The 17,088-nt window shown below is 39.8% G+C and overlaps 1 protein-coding gene across 1 annotated transcript in view; it reads left to right on the top strand.

Annotated features, from left to right (window-relative positions):
- camk1b (calcium/calmodulin-dependent protein kinase Ib) overlaps positions 1-17,088 on the top strand; it is a 33,094-nt gene that overhangs the window by 3,941 nt on the left and 12,065 nt on the right. Inside the window, exon 2 of the mRNA XM_073468656.1 lies at positions 2,470-2,583. Within this exon, the coding sequence (XP_073324757.1) occupies positions 2,498-2,583 (86 nt within the window). The 5' untranslated portion in view covers positions 2,470-2,497. The remainder of the gene's footprint in view (positions 1-2,469; positions 2,584-17,088) is intronic.

Below are 17,088 nucleotides of genomic sequence, written 5' to 3'. Positions count from 1 at the left end.
TGTTCAGCAAATTTACATCAGATAAAGGCAAAGTAGTGCCTCCAATCATGAACTGAAAATGGTCATGTGAATTAATATGACATTTAAAATCACGGTCATGTGGCTGCTTTACTAATGAGTTGTACTGTATTGAATGTATATCTGTTCAGGTTGTATTATTTTTCACTGCTTCCTGTGTTTGATATGTGCTTCTAATTCATATACAATAACCACACCCGGGACGCTTACATGTTTTCTTTTTTACTAAACATAACGCACTTCAGCCAGCCATCGAATGATTCCCACCTTAGCTGCCACCTGCCATTAATCCCTAAAGCAATTTAGACTCTCAGATACCATAGCAGCTCCTTTGGGTTTCCATGACAACAGGTATGAAGCCGACTTCTGACATTAGTGAAGGCAGCGAGAGGGCCACCGTGCACATGTGCGTGTGTGTGCGTGTGTGTGTGCATGAGAGAGAGAGTCTCTGTGTGCATCAATCAGTGACTGCAGTGAAATGCAGCTAGAAGAGGCCACATCCTATTAACATTTATTCTGCGATAACAGCAGTGTTAAGTCTCACCAGTCTGTCTGTCGTTTAATGCCGCTCATACACGCAATTCAGCATTTAAGTGAGGTGACTCTGCCCTGATAAGGAGATGATTAACCGTGCTATTATATTGTCTTTGGCAAAATGGCTCTTGTACAATCCAGAACAATATGTTACATCATCTCATATAGATAGACTATGAAGTTGCCAGGCAGGCAGCAGGAACAGAGGAGGAGTGAGGCACGCTGATATGAGCAGGGCTATTTTAGTCTTCCAGGTCTTGAGTTATAGACACTTTCTGGGTTTAGATGATATCAGTGACGGCAGGGTCCTCTGTGATCACTACCTCTCTTGAGAGTATGGTGAGGACAAACATCTGAATGTGAACTTCCCCTGAGAAATATGAACAAGTGAGACAAAGGATTAACATTGTTTTTCTCTAACTCTTAAAGGTCTCTTATACTCTATATACTATATAGTATCATGTTATATTAGGAAACGTTTATTGTTATAACTGGAGCCTGACCGATACTGGATTTTGGGCCCCTGCTGATACCGGTATAAGGAAGTAAAAATTCCAATATTTACTCTGATATAACCTACACACATTTTTGCCAATGATCCCTTAAATGTGGGTATTAAACACTTTGGGCAAAGATATGTAACAGAGGCAGGATATTTTACAATTTAACAATACACTTTATTATCTAAAATGACACCAGTGCAAAGAGGGAACTGGGAACACTGGGAATTTGATAATTATAAATTATCCCAAGCATCTTTTTCTGCTTCATAGTTTTCATATCTGCACATATCAGGCAACACTGATACTGATATATCTATAATGGGAGGGTCACCCGTCACCACTGACATACATGCGTGTGCCTGGTTTAAAAGGGTCTTTGTCTCTACACCACATGTCCATAACTTAGCTGTGTACAGCCTCAGAAGCTTGAAACAAAGAAACTATCTGTACAGAGGAAGCTAAGTTAAGAAAACACAAATAACAACAGCATGGATGAAAGAAACACAGTAAGAGCTGCCTGCGTCATACTTGAAGTCATAGACTTCTACAGCAATAGTCGCGTCACCAGAGTGAATCTATAGTTTACTTATTAACTTTATATAGATATTGGCCATGACTTTTAGCCCTTTCTGCCATAAATTCCATGACGCTGAAACACAACCACACTGAAGTTGCAGATGCAGGATTTGCCTAAACAACATTGACCTAGTAATTCCCTGTGACGTTTTCAGTTTAATGGATGAAATGCAGCCTGAGCCTGTGTTCAATACCCCATGTCAGAGGATACATTTTGTGTGTGAAAATTATATTAGAGAGCAAACAGGATTTACCACATTCTCAAGTCACCTAAGACGTGGGCAACTTGTATGTTTTGTAACAGACTGACCAAAGATTTTGCAACAGTCTGTTTGTCAAGCTGGTTATAACATCCTTAGTAACCGGTAAGTTTCTGAAAGTTTTTCGCCTTAACCTGTCAAGTATAAGTCTTCTTTCTGGCATCATGAAATTTCACTGTGCTAAGGTCCTTCAAGTGTTTCTTATCATCATGTGACTTCTGGCTGCAGGAAGTGCTCTTCTCCAGTACACACCCACAGGGTGAATGCAAACCCTAGCCCAAAAAAAATTTGCTACACATAAACAAAATAATGTTTGCACAGCAATGGGAACAGCAAGTAGTTTTAGACATGGTTAATGTAAAGTACTCTGTTTAAAAGACACCTTCTAAAAAAACTATTACTACTAAACTACTATTAGTGTGTCATCACAAGTGGCTAACACTATAAGAAATATATATTATAATAGTCAACCATATAAGAAAAGTGAGCAGCACTAAGTGTAGTATGGACTGCAGGGATGGAGGCACTTCAGCAGTTGGCATTAACAAGTGTTTCCTCCTTTCCTTCTTCTTCACTAGTATTGTTTCTGACCGTAACAACAAGAAGATGCCACTGGGTGACGATTGCCATGCCTGGAAAAAGAAGACCACAGATGTGAAGGATCAGTATGACTTCAAAGAGATCCTGGGAACGTAAGTGTGTCAGTGCCAGCAGCTAAAACCCCTTGTGTTTCAGCTATGTATGATGGCTTTTTCATACTCTGTGAAACATTGCCACGCTTTGAATAGAGGATGTGTGTTTGATGCATTTTGTGCGTATTTGTTAATTGTTGTCTCAGATGGACAAAAGACAGAACATTTGCATTTGTTTTGTTTCTGATCCCGACGCTTTTGTATGGATTGAATGTTTTAAATCATCATTCAAGTATAAGACTTCTGTATTTTCTGTAAATGTATATTTAGTATATTTATGTATATTTATGCTGGGTTGCTGCTGCTGCTGTTCGTGTCCCCAGATAAACAGCTTGATGTTTTGGTTGGAACATAAATGGCTCTAATGTGAACCTGATGTGGTGCAGGCAGATCATGTACTGTATGCGGCCAGGTATTTAGTAACTGTGTCAGTGCAAATCCAATGGTAGCAACAATGCTCTTTTCCTCTGGCCACTTTATGCATCTTTACCAGTTTGGTAGGAGGAGAGGCACAGATGAGTATATACGAAACAGCTACTTTTGAGCTTTAGTTGAAACACACACAAGGATTTCTTCAAAATCTTATAAAACTCTCTGACATTTAAAAGCATATTAAAACATGATATTTAAAGCAAGTAAGACTTCTTGTGCTGGTCAACTATTTCCTTGAGTACAGGAGGTGTCTCCAGGATGTGTCCTGAGCACTATCACACAGATCAGGTGACATTTTTCTTTGGGCATATCTCCAAACACACTTTCACAGGCTAGTCAAGAGGATATATTTCATTCAAGCAAACAGGTTTTTTTGAGAGTGGTCATTGTGCGTAGTCTAATGCAATTTAATACATTACACAGCAGTAAAGTTTCAGTAATACAGCGTAACACTGCAATATATCTTTGTGAAACGTCTACTGTTCACTTTTGTTGACTTTTGTGTCATCAGAACTCTACTGTTGATTTAACTCTCTGACACAGTGTCAACAAACCAGCCACAAAGCCTGATACTGAGAGCTGATACTCTGCTGCCTGCATGTAAATGAGTGTAGACAGAACATTAAAAACAGCTCTTAAGGAAATGCAGTTCACTATGAAACTGCACCACTAAATATACAGCCACATAAATTTCCCCAGAGGTGAGTCACCTCCGACACGAACATGATACGCTTCACAAAGATAGAGAGTTATTGCTGGGCTGCAGTATTGGTTTCCAGTTTGATTGTAGGTGTACTTAACAGACTGGGAACTCTCAAGGACTTATATAAACTTGTATAAAGATACAATACAGCTAGACCTGACCAATCAACAGTCATTTATAAAGCCAAAGTGAGAGAGAGAGAGAGCTGAGAGAGCTCAACACAGCTCTTTAGCTTAAGGAAACATACAACTGGACAAAACATGAGCAAATAATAAAAAAAAAAACATTACCCAATTAAATTGTTTCTATGAGTAACTATGATGCTGTTTCTATGTTGAAAACATCAACTTGTGTGCAAATCTTTTCGATGTTTGTTAATGCAATTTAATGTCTTTCGTTTTAGATTATTAATCTTATCGTACAGCTGTGTCTGTATTAAAGAAGCACATTTGTCACAGTATTTTCAATTGACCTGAAAATGAAAAATGGACGACAGTGCCTCAGTTTATGACAGTTCCTCAGTTTATGAGCCATATCAGCAGTACTTCATGAGAGGAGCATTATACTGTGGAATACTGTGGGGGTAATTTGCTCTGTTCTGTTTGACGAGTCTGTGCTGTGTCTCCTTATTTATGATTTTCTTGCTTTCTTGGTTTCAAGCCTGTGTGTGTGTGAGCGTGTGTATGTTATTCATTTGTCTCAAAATGGTCATGCTTGGTTCACTAGCACATGATGGCATGTTTACTGCTTGTCATATGTAAAACCATATCTCATCTGCTGGATCCCTCAAACCCGACTTTTAAGGCAGTCTATTCTATATTTATGCAAGTGAGCAGGGATACCATGCTGGTAGCTATACAGTACACTTGTCCAAACCTAAATGTCATTTGGCAATTTCAACAACACAGCATATATTCTGTCCTCCTGAGTTCCTCCTGGGGTTGCCTTGGTCTTCCTGTCTGAATAGTCCTGCTATCCATCCCACAGTGAAATGTTTTGCCAGCTTTCCCAAATTGGCAGAGGCCATTTTGACCCTAGAGAACAAATTGCTCTGAGAGAGCACAGCGGTTAAATGTAACATTTAATCCTACTTCTCTTTGTTACAAGATCCTTAATCATGGGTGCTGAGAGTCATGAGACTGGATGTTTATCCAAGGTGTCTTACTTAAGGTCCTTTTACATACACCCACATCCTTGTTAGCCCAGGATTACATTGTGTTAACACTTACTGAATGCAAGATGAAACCTAAGCTTGTTTTGTTAGTTTATTAAACCCTCCTTAGTCTCTTTAGTCACGGATGCACAGAGGGTAAAAGAATATCATAAGCACCTAATGAAAAGGACTTAACTACCTGATGGAACTCAACCACAGTTGCAAACATTTCCACTGAAGTCGGCCATAACAGCTTGATGGCCACTTACCATCCCTCCTGTCTGTATCTCTACTATAAACACTCTGAAAAGCCAAAATGTTAGTTACTTTAAACTTAATTCATTATTTTGCTCGCAACAAATGTGATTAATTACAGGTAAATATAGCAATATCAATCCAAATTGAATTTGTATAAGTGTATAAGCACAACTGATGGATGCATAGATGAAAATGTTTTCCCTCCTTTCAACCCTCTCATTTATTCTCCACCTGCCTCCAGTTTTGGTGCTGAGCTTGTTTATGGATCCACCACCTCACCGCATCACTCAGCTGTGTGCCACATTCATTTGCCATTGCTGGATTGTTGTCTTGGTAACAACAGGAAACACTTTCCATAATGGACTCAAACAGTCTCTATGGAAACAAAGTTTTTGATTTGCTATTAATAATCCACCGACGGGTGCATATGTGTGCGTTGTGCAAGAGATAAATTCGCTCTCTCTGACAAGAAAAGACAGAAAAAAATGACACGCATGGAGACATTTCTCTATAAATGTGCTTCTGTTTTTGGAGCCTCCCTCCCTGCACGTGCTACATATCTCATCAGCTAATCAAATGTCCATCATGAGTCAAAGAAAGAAGCCTTCCTTCAGTTTTACTTGAACTAACATAAAACATTCAATTATTCCATACAAAATAACCTACAGTATATTTAAAAACAGCGGTATTTATACTTTAAACAGTCTTCTTTATGACAAATCCATGAAACAAATTTCACTGCATGTTAACATATGACAAATACACTATCACAAATACTTCTTACATTTGATATTTTCTTTCACGTGTGTCTTTAGTGAAACACTAAAGCGACTGTAAACCGTCTACCAGGGGCATGCCTGGGTTTGCTCTGTGAATCTCCAGCTGCTGCCACATGTTTTTGTAATCAAAACAGATGGGTATTAATAATGCACAAACAGGCGACGGCACTTTCACTGCAATCAACTCAAATCCTCTTTAGCCTTCCTTCTTTTCTCATTTCTGTTACTTATTTTAATCTATTCCCCCTCTCTCTCTCCCTCTCCCTCTCTCTTCCTCCCTCTCTCTGTCTATCTCTTTCTGTCCTCCCAGCCACAAAACCACAACCCTACTGTCAGAAATCCAGCTCCATTTTGGCTCCTTACTCCTGACACCTGCTCTCTAACTGTTTCCTGGTTTCACACTGTGTTTGCTTTGGAACAGGAATCCCAGTGTGTCCTGCCGCTCTTTAATTATCAGGTGAAATTAAAGCTTTCATTATGCGGCAATCGGGACACACGACTTAGCATAAGAGTGATCCATTATTATCATCAAGACGACATAGAATACAGTCAAATAACAATCTACTCTTTCAAAAATTACACACAATTATCTGCAAGACCAAAACCAGCTTTTCTATATCATGCCATGCATACACACACATGAATATACACACAAACCCACCCACCTATCCAGACTTTCTTGCTTGGAAAGAGTAAATTCCCTTGGCTTCCCCGGCGCTTCCCTTGGCTCCATTTCAGCTATTGACGTACAAGGCACTCTTCAGCATATGTTGTTCAGTGTGTCATTATTCAGAGCTGGCTGGTTATAGATTCATAGGTCATGTATTTTGAAAATTGATATCGATATTTTCTGTTTAAATCTGTATATCTATTATGTCAGAACTATTTTTAGCATTGTACCACTTTCATTTTCCATGTCGAACAGCTCTACCAACTCACAGGTCTATGAAATAAATATTATTTTGATAACATTGATATAATGTAAAAATTATGGAATAAACCAAGAGCATCTCAGTTTTATTTTTGTTGTCCCATACTCAGCTGCCAGCTATGCTACTACTACTGATGACAAACTGCACAAATGAGCCTTCTCTGACATGTTCTCATGCCGAGAGCAGCAAGGGGGAATTCTCAGCGTTTTCAGCCCGAAATACATTGCAATACACACAGACGGGGCATGGGAGGGAGGAAGTAGAGGGTAAGAGTAGGGGAGCGTGGTGTAATCATCTAAAATCGTTAGGCCTGATGGATTGGCCCCTGCCTGTTTCTGTCGCTCATGTGGAACGGTGACCCAGTAGTCCCTGCTCTTGACGGTCGTATGATCAGCTACTGGCCACAATTGATTTGGGAAGGGAGGAGTGTGTGTGAGAGAGAGAGGGTTCATAACAACAAACTTGTTTTGGTTATAGTTTATCTGCACTGTTGTTTGTGTGTGTGTGTGTGTAGCAGATGTGTTTGTAACTGAAGGTTGTTCTGTATATTTTTCTCTGCATATTCTTTCCACATCTATCAATGAACACATGGCACCCTATACACATCTTCTCTTTTTACAAAGAATGGAGCCTTCTCAACAATGGCCTGTTATTTTTTATTTGACACGCTTAAGATCTCTCATTAATATGTTAATCAGGCATTTCTGTGCATCATTACTTCAGATCTTACCTTCCTCATTCCTCACAAAAATTAAATATCCATGGTTCTAGTGCCTGATATTTTCATTTGGCAAGCATGCTTAAGCTATGTTTGTGTAGGTGTTGTCCTGTTGAGGCTTTTAACATGTCCAAATTGTTGTTTTAATTGAGTTTTAAATCTTATACCCAGATTACTCATAGATTTGTATTTTGTGATACACAAATTGTACTCTGGGCTGGGACATAGTCTGGCAGTCAAAAGAGGAACCATTTGCTCCACTTGTTCCCTCACACTTGCACCTCTCTGCTACATTACCCAGGTTTTAACACTGATTTACCACTTTGTCTGAGGGCTCTCTGCTTCTGAGTGAAAAGGTTCGATTACTGTGTGTGTGCATTTGTGTGTGCACTTGTGCTTGCAGATGCATTTGTGGAGTTGTGTGAAGAGAGGTGAGGCTTTGACTCTGCCTTAGTGTCAAATGCACTCGAATACAAATTATGACATGAACTGTTATTCGTAGAGGCCGTGGAAAAAAGAAGTCTTACAAATCTCCCAGTGCTGTGGGACTTGTAAATGTATAATGTGTTGTACAGTATTTGAGTCACTCTGACAGTATAAGCAATTACTGTAATTCTGATACCAATAAGATAAACCATACTTTTCCTTTAGATAGTGACTTTGAAGCCCTATTGTTCAGCTTCATTTGCTTCATCGCTGTGATGTCTATCTTCCTGATTTCCAGATAGCAGGCAGGCAAAGCACGCTATGACCACCCATCCCTCAGTCACCATATTTCAATGTCAGCATGTACTTCTAAAACTTAGCTGAGGTGTAGACACAGCAAGGAGCCCAGAAATTGGTTCTTTGAGGGAATTTTAGCCCAGATCCACTATTCAGGTGCTATTTTTGTGGCTCTTTCATTATTCATTGTTTGTATGCTGAGTCAGAATCAAATGAATTCAAAATGATGATTAACAAAGTAGTTCAGACAAAATGAAACAACCACCTTTATGGAGCAGATGAGTCTCCCAGCGTGAGAGCTGTCCCACCTCATCTATTTTTCATCTCTGTCTCTCTCCACGCTTCTCTTTTTCTGTCCCTCTCTTCCCATCATTACTACTTATCATATTTACCCCGTTCTGTTTCTGTGATATTACAATTTTGGTTGTCTCTTCCTCTAATCAGATCTCTGCTTCTCCACGAGGGGAGAAGAGTGAATTACTCTCTCCCCCCCCCTTTTTTTTTTATTTTACTACTGCTTGTTTTGCTTCTCTCAGCTTTTCTATTGTCACAATGTTTTAAGCTGTGAGATGAGATAGAGCTAAGACCTTCTTTCATTAGGCAGAGCCCTGCTCCTGTACCGGCTCCTCAAAGCACAGGACAACATGTTACTGTGTCCGCCCTTGTAATTCTGTCTCAGCCACTGATAAGACCATACAGGAGTTATGAGTAAGGATTGTGGCACGCTACTCTGTCTCTCTGCGTTTCTTCATCCGTCTCATCTCCTCTCTTTGTATCTCTTATTGATTCATTGCTTCGGACATTATTTTTGCTAAAAAAGTGTGCAGATTCCCTCATGTTCTCATTTGAGCCTACGATAGAGATACAGAAATTAAAAATCAAGTCAGCTTCTGATTCATTCAAAGACTACATTATGTCCATTTTAACACCCCTAGCATTCATAGCAATTAGAGTTTAACAAATATTTTGAAAAATTACAACATGGAACCGTTTCCAAGGCCGACCGAGTCCTGAAAATCCACCCCTGCTTATGGCACCCCCAGCCCTTCAGCCCTGCCCTGACCTAATTCGAACAGAAGCCTGCATCTCAGCACAGCACAGCTCAGCATGGCATAGCCTGCTGTTCCTGGAATACATACACACACAGGCACATGCAAACACACACACATACAAGCCCACTGTCTGGCCCACTTCTGCTAGCATCTCCATCTGCTCACAGCGATATATCCCCTGAACAATTTTAAGTACACTCAGAGGCTTGTCATGTACATCTTCCCACAGTCTTTCTCTATTGTTATAATCCCTTATCGCCCATATTCCCCCGGTTATGACAAGCTGTCCACATATCAGCAAACTGGCTTGAGAAGACTTTTGCTTTCTTATCGCCAGCCCAAGGATCCTCAGGGAAACATGTTCTCTGATTTGCAGCTTAATTACAATCCAATATGCAATTTGGTTAAGGATACTGTTTTTTTGTGTGTGTTTCAGAGCAATTCCTCTCAATAAGCGAACAGTGGAAAGTTGGATCTATTATTCTCTGAAAAAATTGTATTAGTTGAGTTTTGGTGCGCAAAATGGGTAATGTGTAAGCGCACAACTGCCTATATCCACCACAGAGCACCGCAGTCCTTCCATCAAAGTCATGTTTCTGGCCACTTGGCCCCTTTTAGGTCCAACATTAACTGCTTTTACCTGCATTTGTGTCTCCACCAACTCTTGAGCCAAATATTTGTGTTTAGCTCGTTAGATGAACGACATTCTTCAGCAGCGACTTGCTCAGTAGGTCTGTGTTTGGTGGCAGGAAGATAGTTTATAGTGGGTTTAATAGATATATTAACTGTAAAGAGCTGCTGCTGGAAAGTGTACTGAACTCATAAATGCACAGACTGTAGAACCAAAAAAAGCTAAACTTGGCCAAGAATCTGTGCAGAGATGGAGAGAGATTGTAATTCTCTTTGTGTTAGAGTTTATTTCTCCTTAAGAAATAGTTGCTACTAAAACTGTTCGCCACAAGTTCTGTGAACCATCCTGGGCAATCTGGACACGTATAAGATCCCACGGGATGAATGGTGGAAATCCAGTGTCACTGTCTGCCTTACCATCATCATACTCCTCACTGAAGCTGACACAGTACACAAGCATACAAGGGGCAAAATTTGTCTTTAGGTAGTTAATTGATCACTTTACACCTGTCAATGCATGTTCTATGTCTCGCATATTTCTTAATATGGTCATGACATTTCCCCTCTGTGAGCCATAGTGTGTAGTTCACTGAGGTCTTCAGCCAAGGGACAAAGTTACTGGCAGCAAGTCCAACATACCAGCACCATGCCAACACTCATATTAAGGAGTTAAGATGAGAGTGAACAAAACTTGATGATACCAGAAGATTACATTTTTTATCATCTCAATGTAAACAACATTAATCCCTTTTTTATTACATATTTGTGGTGTAACGGTTCATGTATCCATCCTGGAACATTTTCACTTCAGTATGCAACCACAGCAATTATCAACAGCGTGGGGAAGACCTACAACATCTGTTTGACTAGCTGGATTTTTATACAAGGATTATACCAGGGAGTTTTGGAGCTTTTTTACTGAAGCAGCTTCCTGTATCCAGAACAGTGCTGATTAGCGTTCTGAGAGTTAACCAAAATAGTAATGTTCTGGCCATTAGGGCTGCAATGATAGTTTTCATTATCGATTATTCTGCCAGTTATTTTCAGGATCAGTTGATTACTATAATCCTCTAGTTATTGCTAAAATTGCTCTATGTATTTAATTGGAGCTCTAAATATAACTCATAGTGCTTGCTAACACTAATTTGGTCTGCATTGTGCTACTTCTCAGATAAAGTGAGCCATTGTGGTTTGGTTTTTTAGATCTTTGTGTTTGGAAGGCCCACAGAGCAAAGATGGTCTTTTTATGTTTTTACGGCCAGTATCACAGTTGGGTATCTCTCAGCTCTGATTGGACCAGATGGTCCTTCTCCATGTCTCTCTGACCTTTCCACACTTACCGTTTTGTCATCTGCTTACATACTTTCTTGACCAACTTCCCAGCAGGACAGATGGCACAAGAGAAACATGGGATTTACAGGAAAGAAAAACATGGCTTATAGTCAAGGAGGGTGTGTATTCTCAGAACACCACAGCATACAAGGGGGGCATCCTTGTTTATCTTATAATCGGAACGAAGATTGATATTAAAACGTGTAGGGAAAGGATACTGAACTGTTAAATCCAAGAACATGCTACAGCTGTTGGAGAAAAATGGCAGTAATAGCAAATAGAGAGTGGGCCCTGCCCATCTCGTGCAGATTGCATTTGTCTTGTGATGATTGCATGTAAAAGTGTGTCAGTGATAGTTATCAATAGATTTATGGTCTTTTAAGTCGTCATTTTAAATCATTAGAGCTCGGCTGGTTTTATCTTTGTGGATGTGACTGCAGCCTCTTGTTTCTCATGTTTGCTCCTCCGTGTTTGTTATATGGGAGTGAGCACACATGCATGCATGATGGCATTTGAGATCCTAATTCCTTGGTTTTGAATTGCTTTGATGCACCGAGTGAGGCATCATGGGATACACACATGGAAAGGTTGCTTGTAGCGACAACGGAAACTAAGCAACACCAAGTCTATATTTTAAGCAAGCAGCTTACTCAGAGACAGAAAAGAGTGATGTAATAAAGAGATTAACTGAGTGGAAGAACTATGCTAATATTTGAACTTTTTGAGCAGTGAAAGTAGAAAGGCTGCCTCTTATCCACTGTTTGGATACAGGATTTATGCACTATAGCACGATGTCGATCACTGGAATATATGTCGTTTCATTGACATGTAAATATTTACTCTGGGGCGCCACATATTTAAATGTAATGCTGCCTGTTTATATTTAAACTCTTGGGTAAAGTATTTGCTCAGTGAATGTCTGAGAACACGCCCGACTGTTTGGATAGTGGCAGTAAGCGTGTCTTTATTAAGGGTTTAGTGGCTAATAGCTGTGCAGTGTGTGTGTGTGTGTGTGTGTGTGTGTGTGTGTGTGTGTGTGTGTGTGTGTGTGTGTGTATCCTCTTCCTGGACACTCCCATGGTGGTGATAAGAATGTCCTGTTAAGAACAGGAACAGCTCAGTAAACACGCTTGTTTACCTTATAATCCAGCTGAAACCTTTGCAAGGATTAAGCTCTCAGCAAACTCACTACACTACTCAGCACCCATCAAATATTCAGCACAATTATGCTCTTCTTATTTTCTGAGTCTGCACTGTGTCAGTAGCAAGCAGACTTTAGCTTGGGGTTTTTTCTCCACTAGAAGGTATTTTTTTGCCTCTCTTTCTGATTTTAGAGCCAATGCTGTGCTTTCTGGGGGAACATTTTGAAGAGATGTGAAGTAATCAACTAAGCTTAGTGTAACATCTGTCCCACAGCCTCTCAAAGGGCTTGTTCTTGGAACTTCTGTTCCATCCCTGTAGTTGAAATAAAGTGACTTTCCACAATATATCTGTTGAAAGACAGGTATTAAACAGGGTAGCATCTCCCTTTCTTCATCAGTGCTAGTGAAAATCCATCTAATCTCAGAGTTTATCTTTTTGGTAACACAACAGTGAGTTGTTAATGTAGGAAAAAATGTTGGCAGTAGAACTAAGCCAACGATCGCCAGCTAATAGCGTTATGATAATTGCTATCGTGCCCAGAATAAACAATGTAATTGGCAGAAAGGCTTGTTTTATGGAATCTGTTGCGAAGTCCGCAATATGTGGAATCCGTTGTTTAAAAAGGCGTTGTGTTAGAGATTGTTGCCCAGCACAATGAAAATGTAACCCTACAGTTTACTGAAATTCAGAAAGAAGGAAGTATCTCCTGGGACTTCATGTAAACAATGTGTGGTGCCATTTGGTGACAGGAAGTCAGGGATAAAATGCTTCTGCTTCTGACAAACGATTTTGCACAGCCGTTATCTACAGTCCAGCTAAACTAGGCTTGTTGTTTCACTTAGTTTGCAAGTGAAAGCAATGACGAGCCAGAGGTGCAACCAGATTAATTATTGACAATACCACTTATAAATGTTTGACATAAAATCATCTTAAACAATTAGAAATCTGTACAATTCCCTGCATTATGTCATTGTTTCTCAAGACAAAGAGGGGGTACATTACCAAAATAACAGACTGACAATGGGACTCTCCACAGTCAAAGACACATTAGTGTTCTCAGATTTTCCCAGTGTTTGTGTGAACCACTGTGTGACACTTCCCCAGAGCCCCTCGGTCTGTCAGTGGTGGGTGCATGGAGAATGTCAACTAAATCCTCCAGATGCTACAAAGGAATTTGCAGCTCTGACAACCTCCTCCACACAGCTGGATTTCTGCCAAAGCTAATGGCCTTTCTGTGGCAGTTTTACTGTCTTTTGAGATGTGACCGCAAGGCCTCAGTGTCAGGATAATGGTCACTTTGATCTGGAAATGGGTTAGGTGTTCTGAGCTTTGAGGTGGTGTTGATAAAATCTGACAGGGAATAAATATACTTTTTTAACACTGTAAGTAAGATAGTAGTAATTGCTCCTTATTTAACTTTAACTATACCTTTTGCTTTGCTTTTGTACATGCTTTGACACCTTTTACACTTGGCTTGAGTTTCTCAATCTTGGGGTTGGGGACTCCTGGTAGAATGAGACATTTGCAAGAATCATGTCTTGATGATATCGTTTAAATTAGAAAGGCTGCTTTTTATAAATAAATGCAGTAACCACAAATTTGATTTCATAACGCAAAAATGTACGAATTCAACAAAGTGTAGATGTAATCAAATTGAAAATAAAAGCACCAAATCCACCTGAGGTATTTGGTCTGGTAGCCAGTGTAAATACAGCAGGCGTCTCAAGTTCACACATAGCAGCTTTATTGTGTATACACTAAGACAAACACTTGCAAGTCAGAAAGTACATTTTGTTCACACTTATTTTCCTGTTGAGGCACCCAGAGGGTCTGCCTGAGGAGAAGAGAACAATTTCTCAGTTCAAAGTTGAGTAACACAGTTGTCAAATAAATATGATCTACATATAAGTAGTCAAACACACTGTGGATCAAAACATCAATAATCTTCAGTGTTGAGGTTCACATATTGTAGCTGTAAAGAAAAGGAAATAGAGGGGCTGTGGTCTGGAGTCACGCCCTTTCTTTTCTGGTCACATTGGCATGGAACCAGATCTTTCTTGTTTTGGTAAAGCTGATAAAGTGTCTACAAAGCTAGTCACTGGACAGTTGTGGTTCATCTCTGCCCACACATGCAGCTATATGTGGCCGATGAGATACTGTTTGGCAAGAACTGACAGCTGACATCCCCCCTCCACCCACACACGCACACGCACACAAACACACATATGCAGATACCAAATACACAGTGCACACTCAAACGCCCTTGGATGTTTGTATTAATGACATACTGTAACTTCAGGGGATGTTTTCACATTTTTCCAAACCTTTAAAAAAGTGCCCCTGCAAGTAGTTTTTATGAGATTGTCTCATCTTTGTGTCTTTGTATGATTTCCAACAGGGATGCAGAAATTCAGATGACTTGATTAATGTTCATATTGCAGCTTTAACCATAGAACCACATGTTTTGGGGGGAGAGAGACGTGCTTCAATATGTGGATACAGCCAACATTTGTTGGCAGCATTGTTAAGGTACTGAATAGATACTGGACTGTTCCAAAATAAACATGCATTTTTTCACCACAAGTTGATGTAGAGTTAATAGCTGCTTGGGAGCAGAACATCAGAGGAAGTATGAGTGAAATCTGAAACGTCCCTGTGAAAATGGAACCAGACTTACCCAGAAATGTTCTCTTCAGATGAGGTGAACCATGAACATAAGTTGGAGTTTTTAATGGTTTGTGTGACACATCTTTTGAGCAGTTTAATAGAGTTTTTACCTTCAAGTCAAAGACAACAGATATGTAATAATACCTCAGTTCTGTCAATTAATATATCAATCCAGGACAGCACATTCATATCAAAATGATTAGCTGTGAATTAATGATGGCAGAAGGATTTTATTGGCCTTGTAGTTGTCACTTGTTCCATCAGGAGTTGGCAGTAAAACAAGAATATGCAGGCAGTCTGTATCATTTTGGTGAGCTTCTGTCATTTAAAATAGCAATCTAAGATTGCTTGTTATTTGTTTTCATTGAATGATTTTTTTATTGCACAGTGCAGTTGTTTGTTACTTAAAAATGGCTTTCCTGGCTGGGACGGTATAAGTTTGTCATGCTTTATCTTAATTACGGTAACTACCATTGTCCACTTTGCAAATAGCGTTATGTTAACATCCAACTTGATAATACAGAAAACCACACCAAATACAGATACTTCACATCAGTGGGTTCACATTATTTTTAACCCTTACATGTCCAACTCTGCAATCACACAACTGTCTTGAATTGTCTGGCGAAGTGCACTGGCAAGTTGTAAACATGGTAATCGCCCCCATCTCTACAATCTGTCCCCTATGACGTAAACACAGCATAAGTTTACAGGATGGACAGATGTTTTGCGTTACGACTAGCTACTGGAATGCCTTTATATACACTTGAATGTTTCTTCGTTCTCTGTTTGCCCTTTATGCCTCAAGGAGGTCTATGACTAAAAGTGTATGAATTAAAATAGAGTGAGCAGATCCCAGTGTGTGAAAGCTCCTCCTTGTGACCTTATTAACCATAAATCATCTGCAGCCTAGGTATAATGTAGGCTCCTATGCTGCTTTTCCTCCAGCGTTTCTTTCACACTTTGCTCACACTTCACTTGCTCAATCAGTATTCATGTTCGAAGGTTCCTTTCCTTCCTGCACCACGCCTCGTGCAGTTCTACTACTACCACTGCTATTGTATTGATGTAATGTTCAGTTGAAAATTGTGGGTCAGGGTTCCGTATTGTTTTTCTGTAGCTTTTGGATCTCAGTCAGAAATCTCTGGAGCTCAGCCAAAACGCCAGAGGTCACAAGAAATGTCTGCCTCTGCTGTTAAATGGGTCATGGGAAAATGCTAAACATTTTTTAATGCTACTTTGAGCTTTTTTGCTGCTTGTTTTCCATTATTGATTTTTGTTGGCAGGGAGACACAGAGAGAGCAAAAGAGAAAGAAATGTGGCTGTTTATTGAAAAAGGTGTCAGGGCCGATCTATGTAGTAGCTGTGCATACTTCAGCTTGTCACAATCTAGCATAAAACCGGTCACTGTTCAGTGTTATGTGCTAAATTTGAATAATACATGGAGTAAGCTGCTCTGTTGTTTTAATGGTTATTATATTTATGAACCTAGCTATGGTGAACTGTATCATCCACATACACATATACCTTCATATGAACTACTGAACTACACTGGCTCAAACACACACATAAACACACAAATCCTGATATATAAACAAATTAGTTTACGTTGTAAAAATCTGTCAAAACAGTGAAGTTTTATTAACTGTAACATCAGTAAAACATGTTGAAAGAAAGAAAGAGTTTTGGGTCTGTATCAAAATTCATCCCAAAGATAAACCTCAGCATTTTATATCTGTGCCACCAAATCATCCCACTAAGTTGTTCCCTCTCCAAAGCTTGACTCAGCAGCAGCAGCAGCAGCCCCAAAGACTTCAGGAGGAGGCTGAAGTTTAAAATAAACACAACCTGGCATCAGCAGGCTACAATTTCTACCAGCACTTAGTTGTATGCTGCCAAGTTATCACAAAAGTTCGGCCAATTTAGAGAGGGAGTTTTTTCCTTTTTTCTTTCCACACTGTCACAAAGCTCTGCCTCAACACC

This window comes from Pagrus major, chromosome 6, assembly GCF_040436345.1.
Source record: "Pagrus major chromosome 6, Pma_NU_1.0".
Taxonomy (NCBI): domain Eukaryota; kingdom Metazoa; phylum Chordata; class Actinopteri; order Spariformes; family Sparidae; genus Pagrus; species Pagrus major.
The sequence above is the reverse complement of the archived record's forward strand: the minus strand, read 5'-3'. Positions and strand labels throughout refer to the sequence as shown.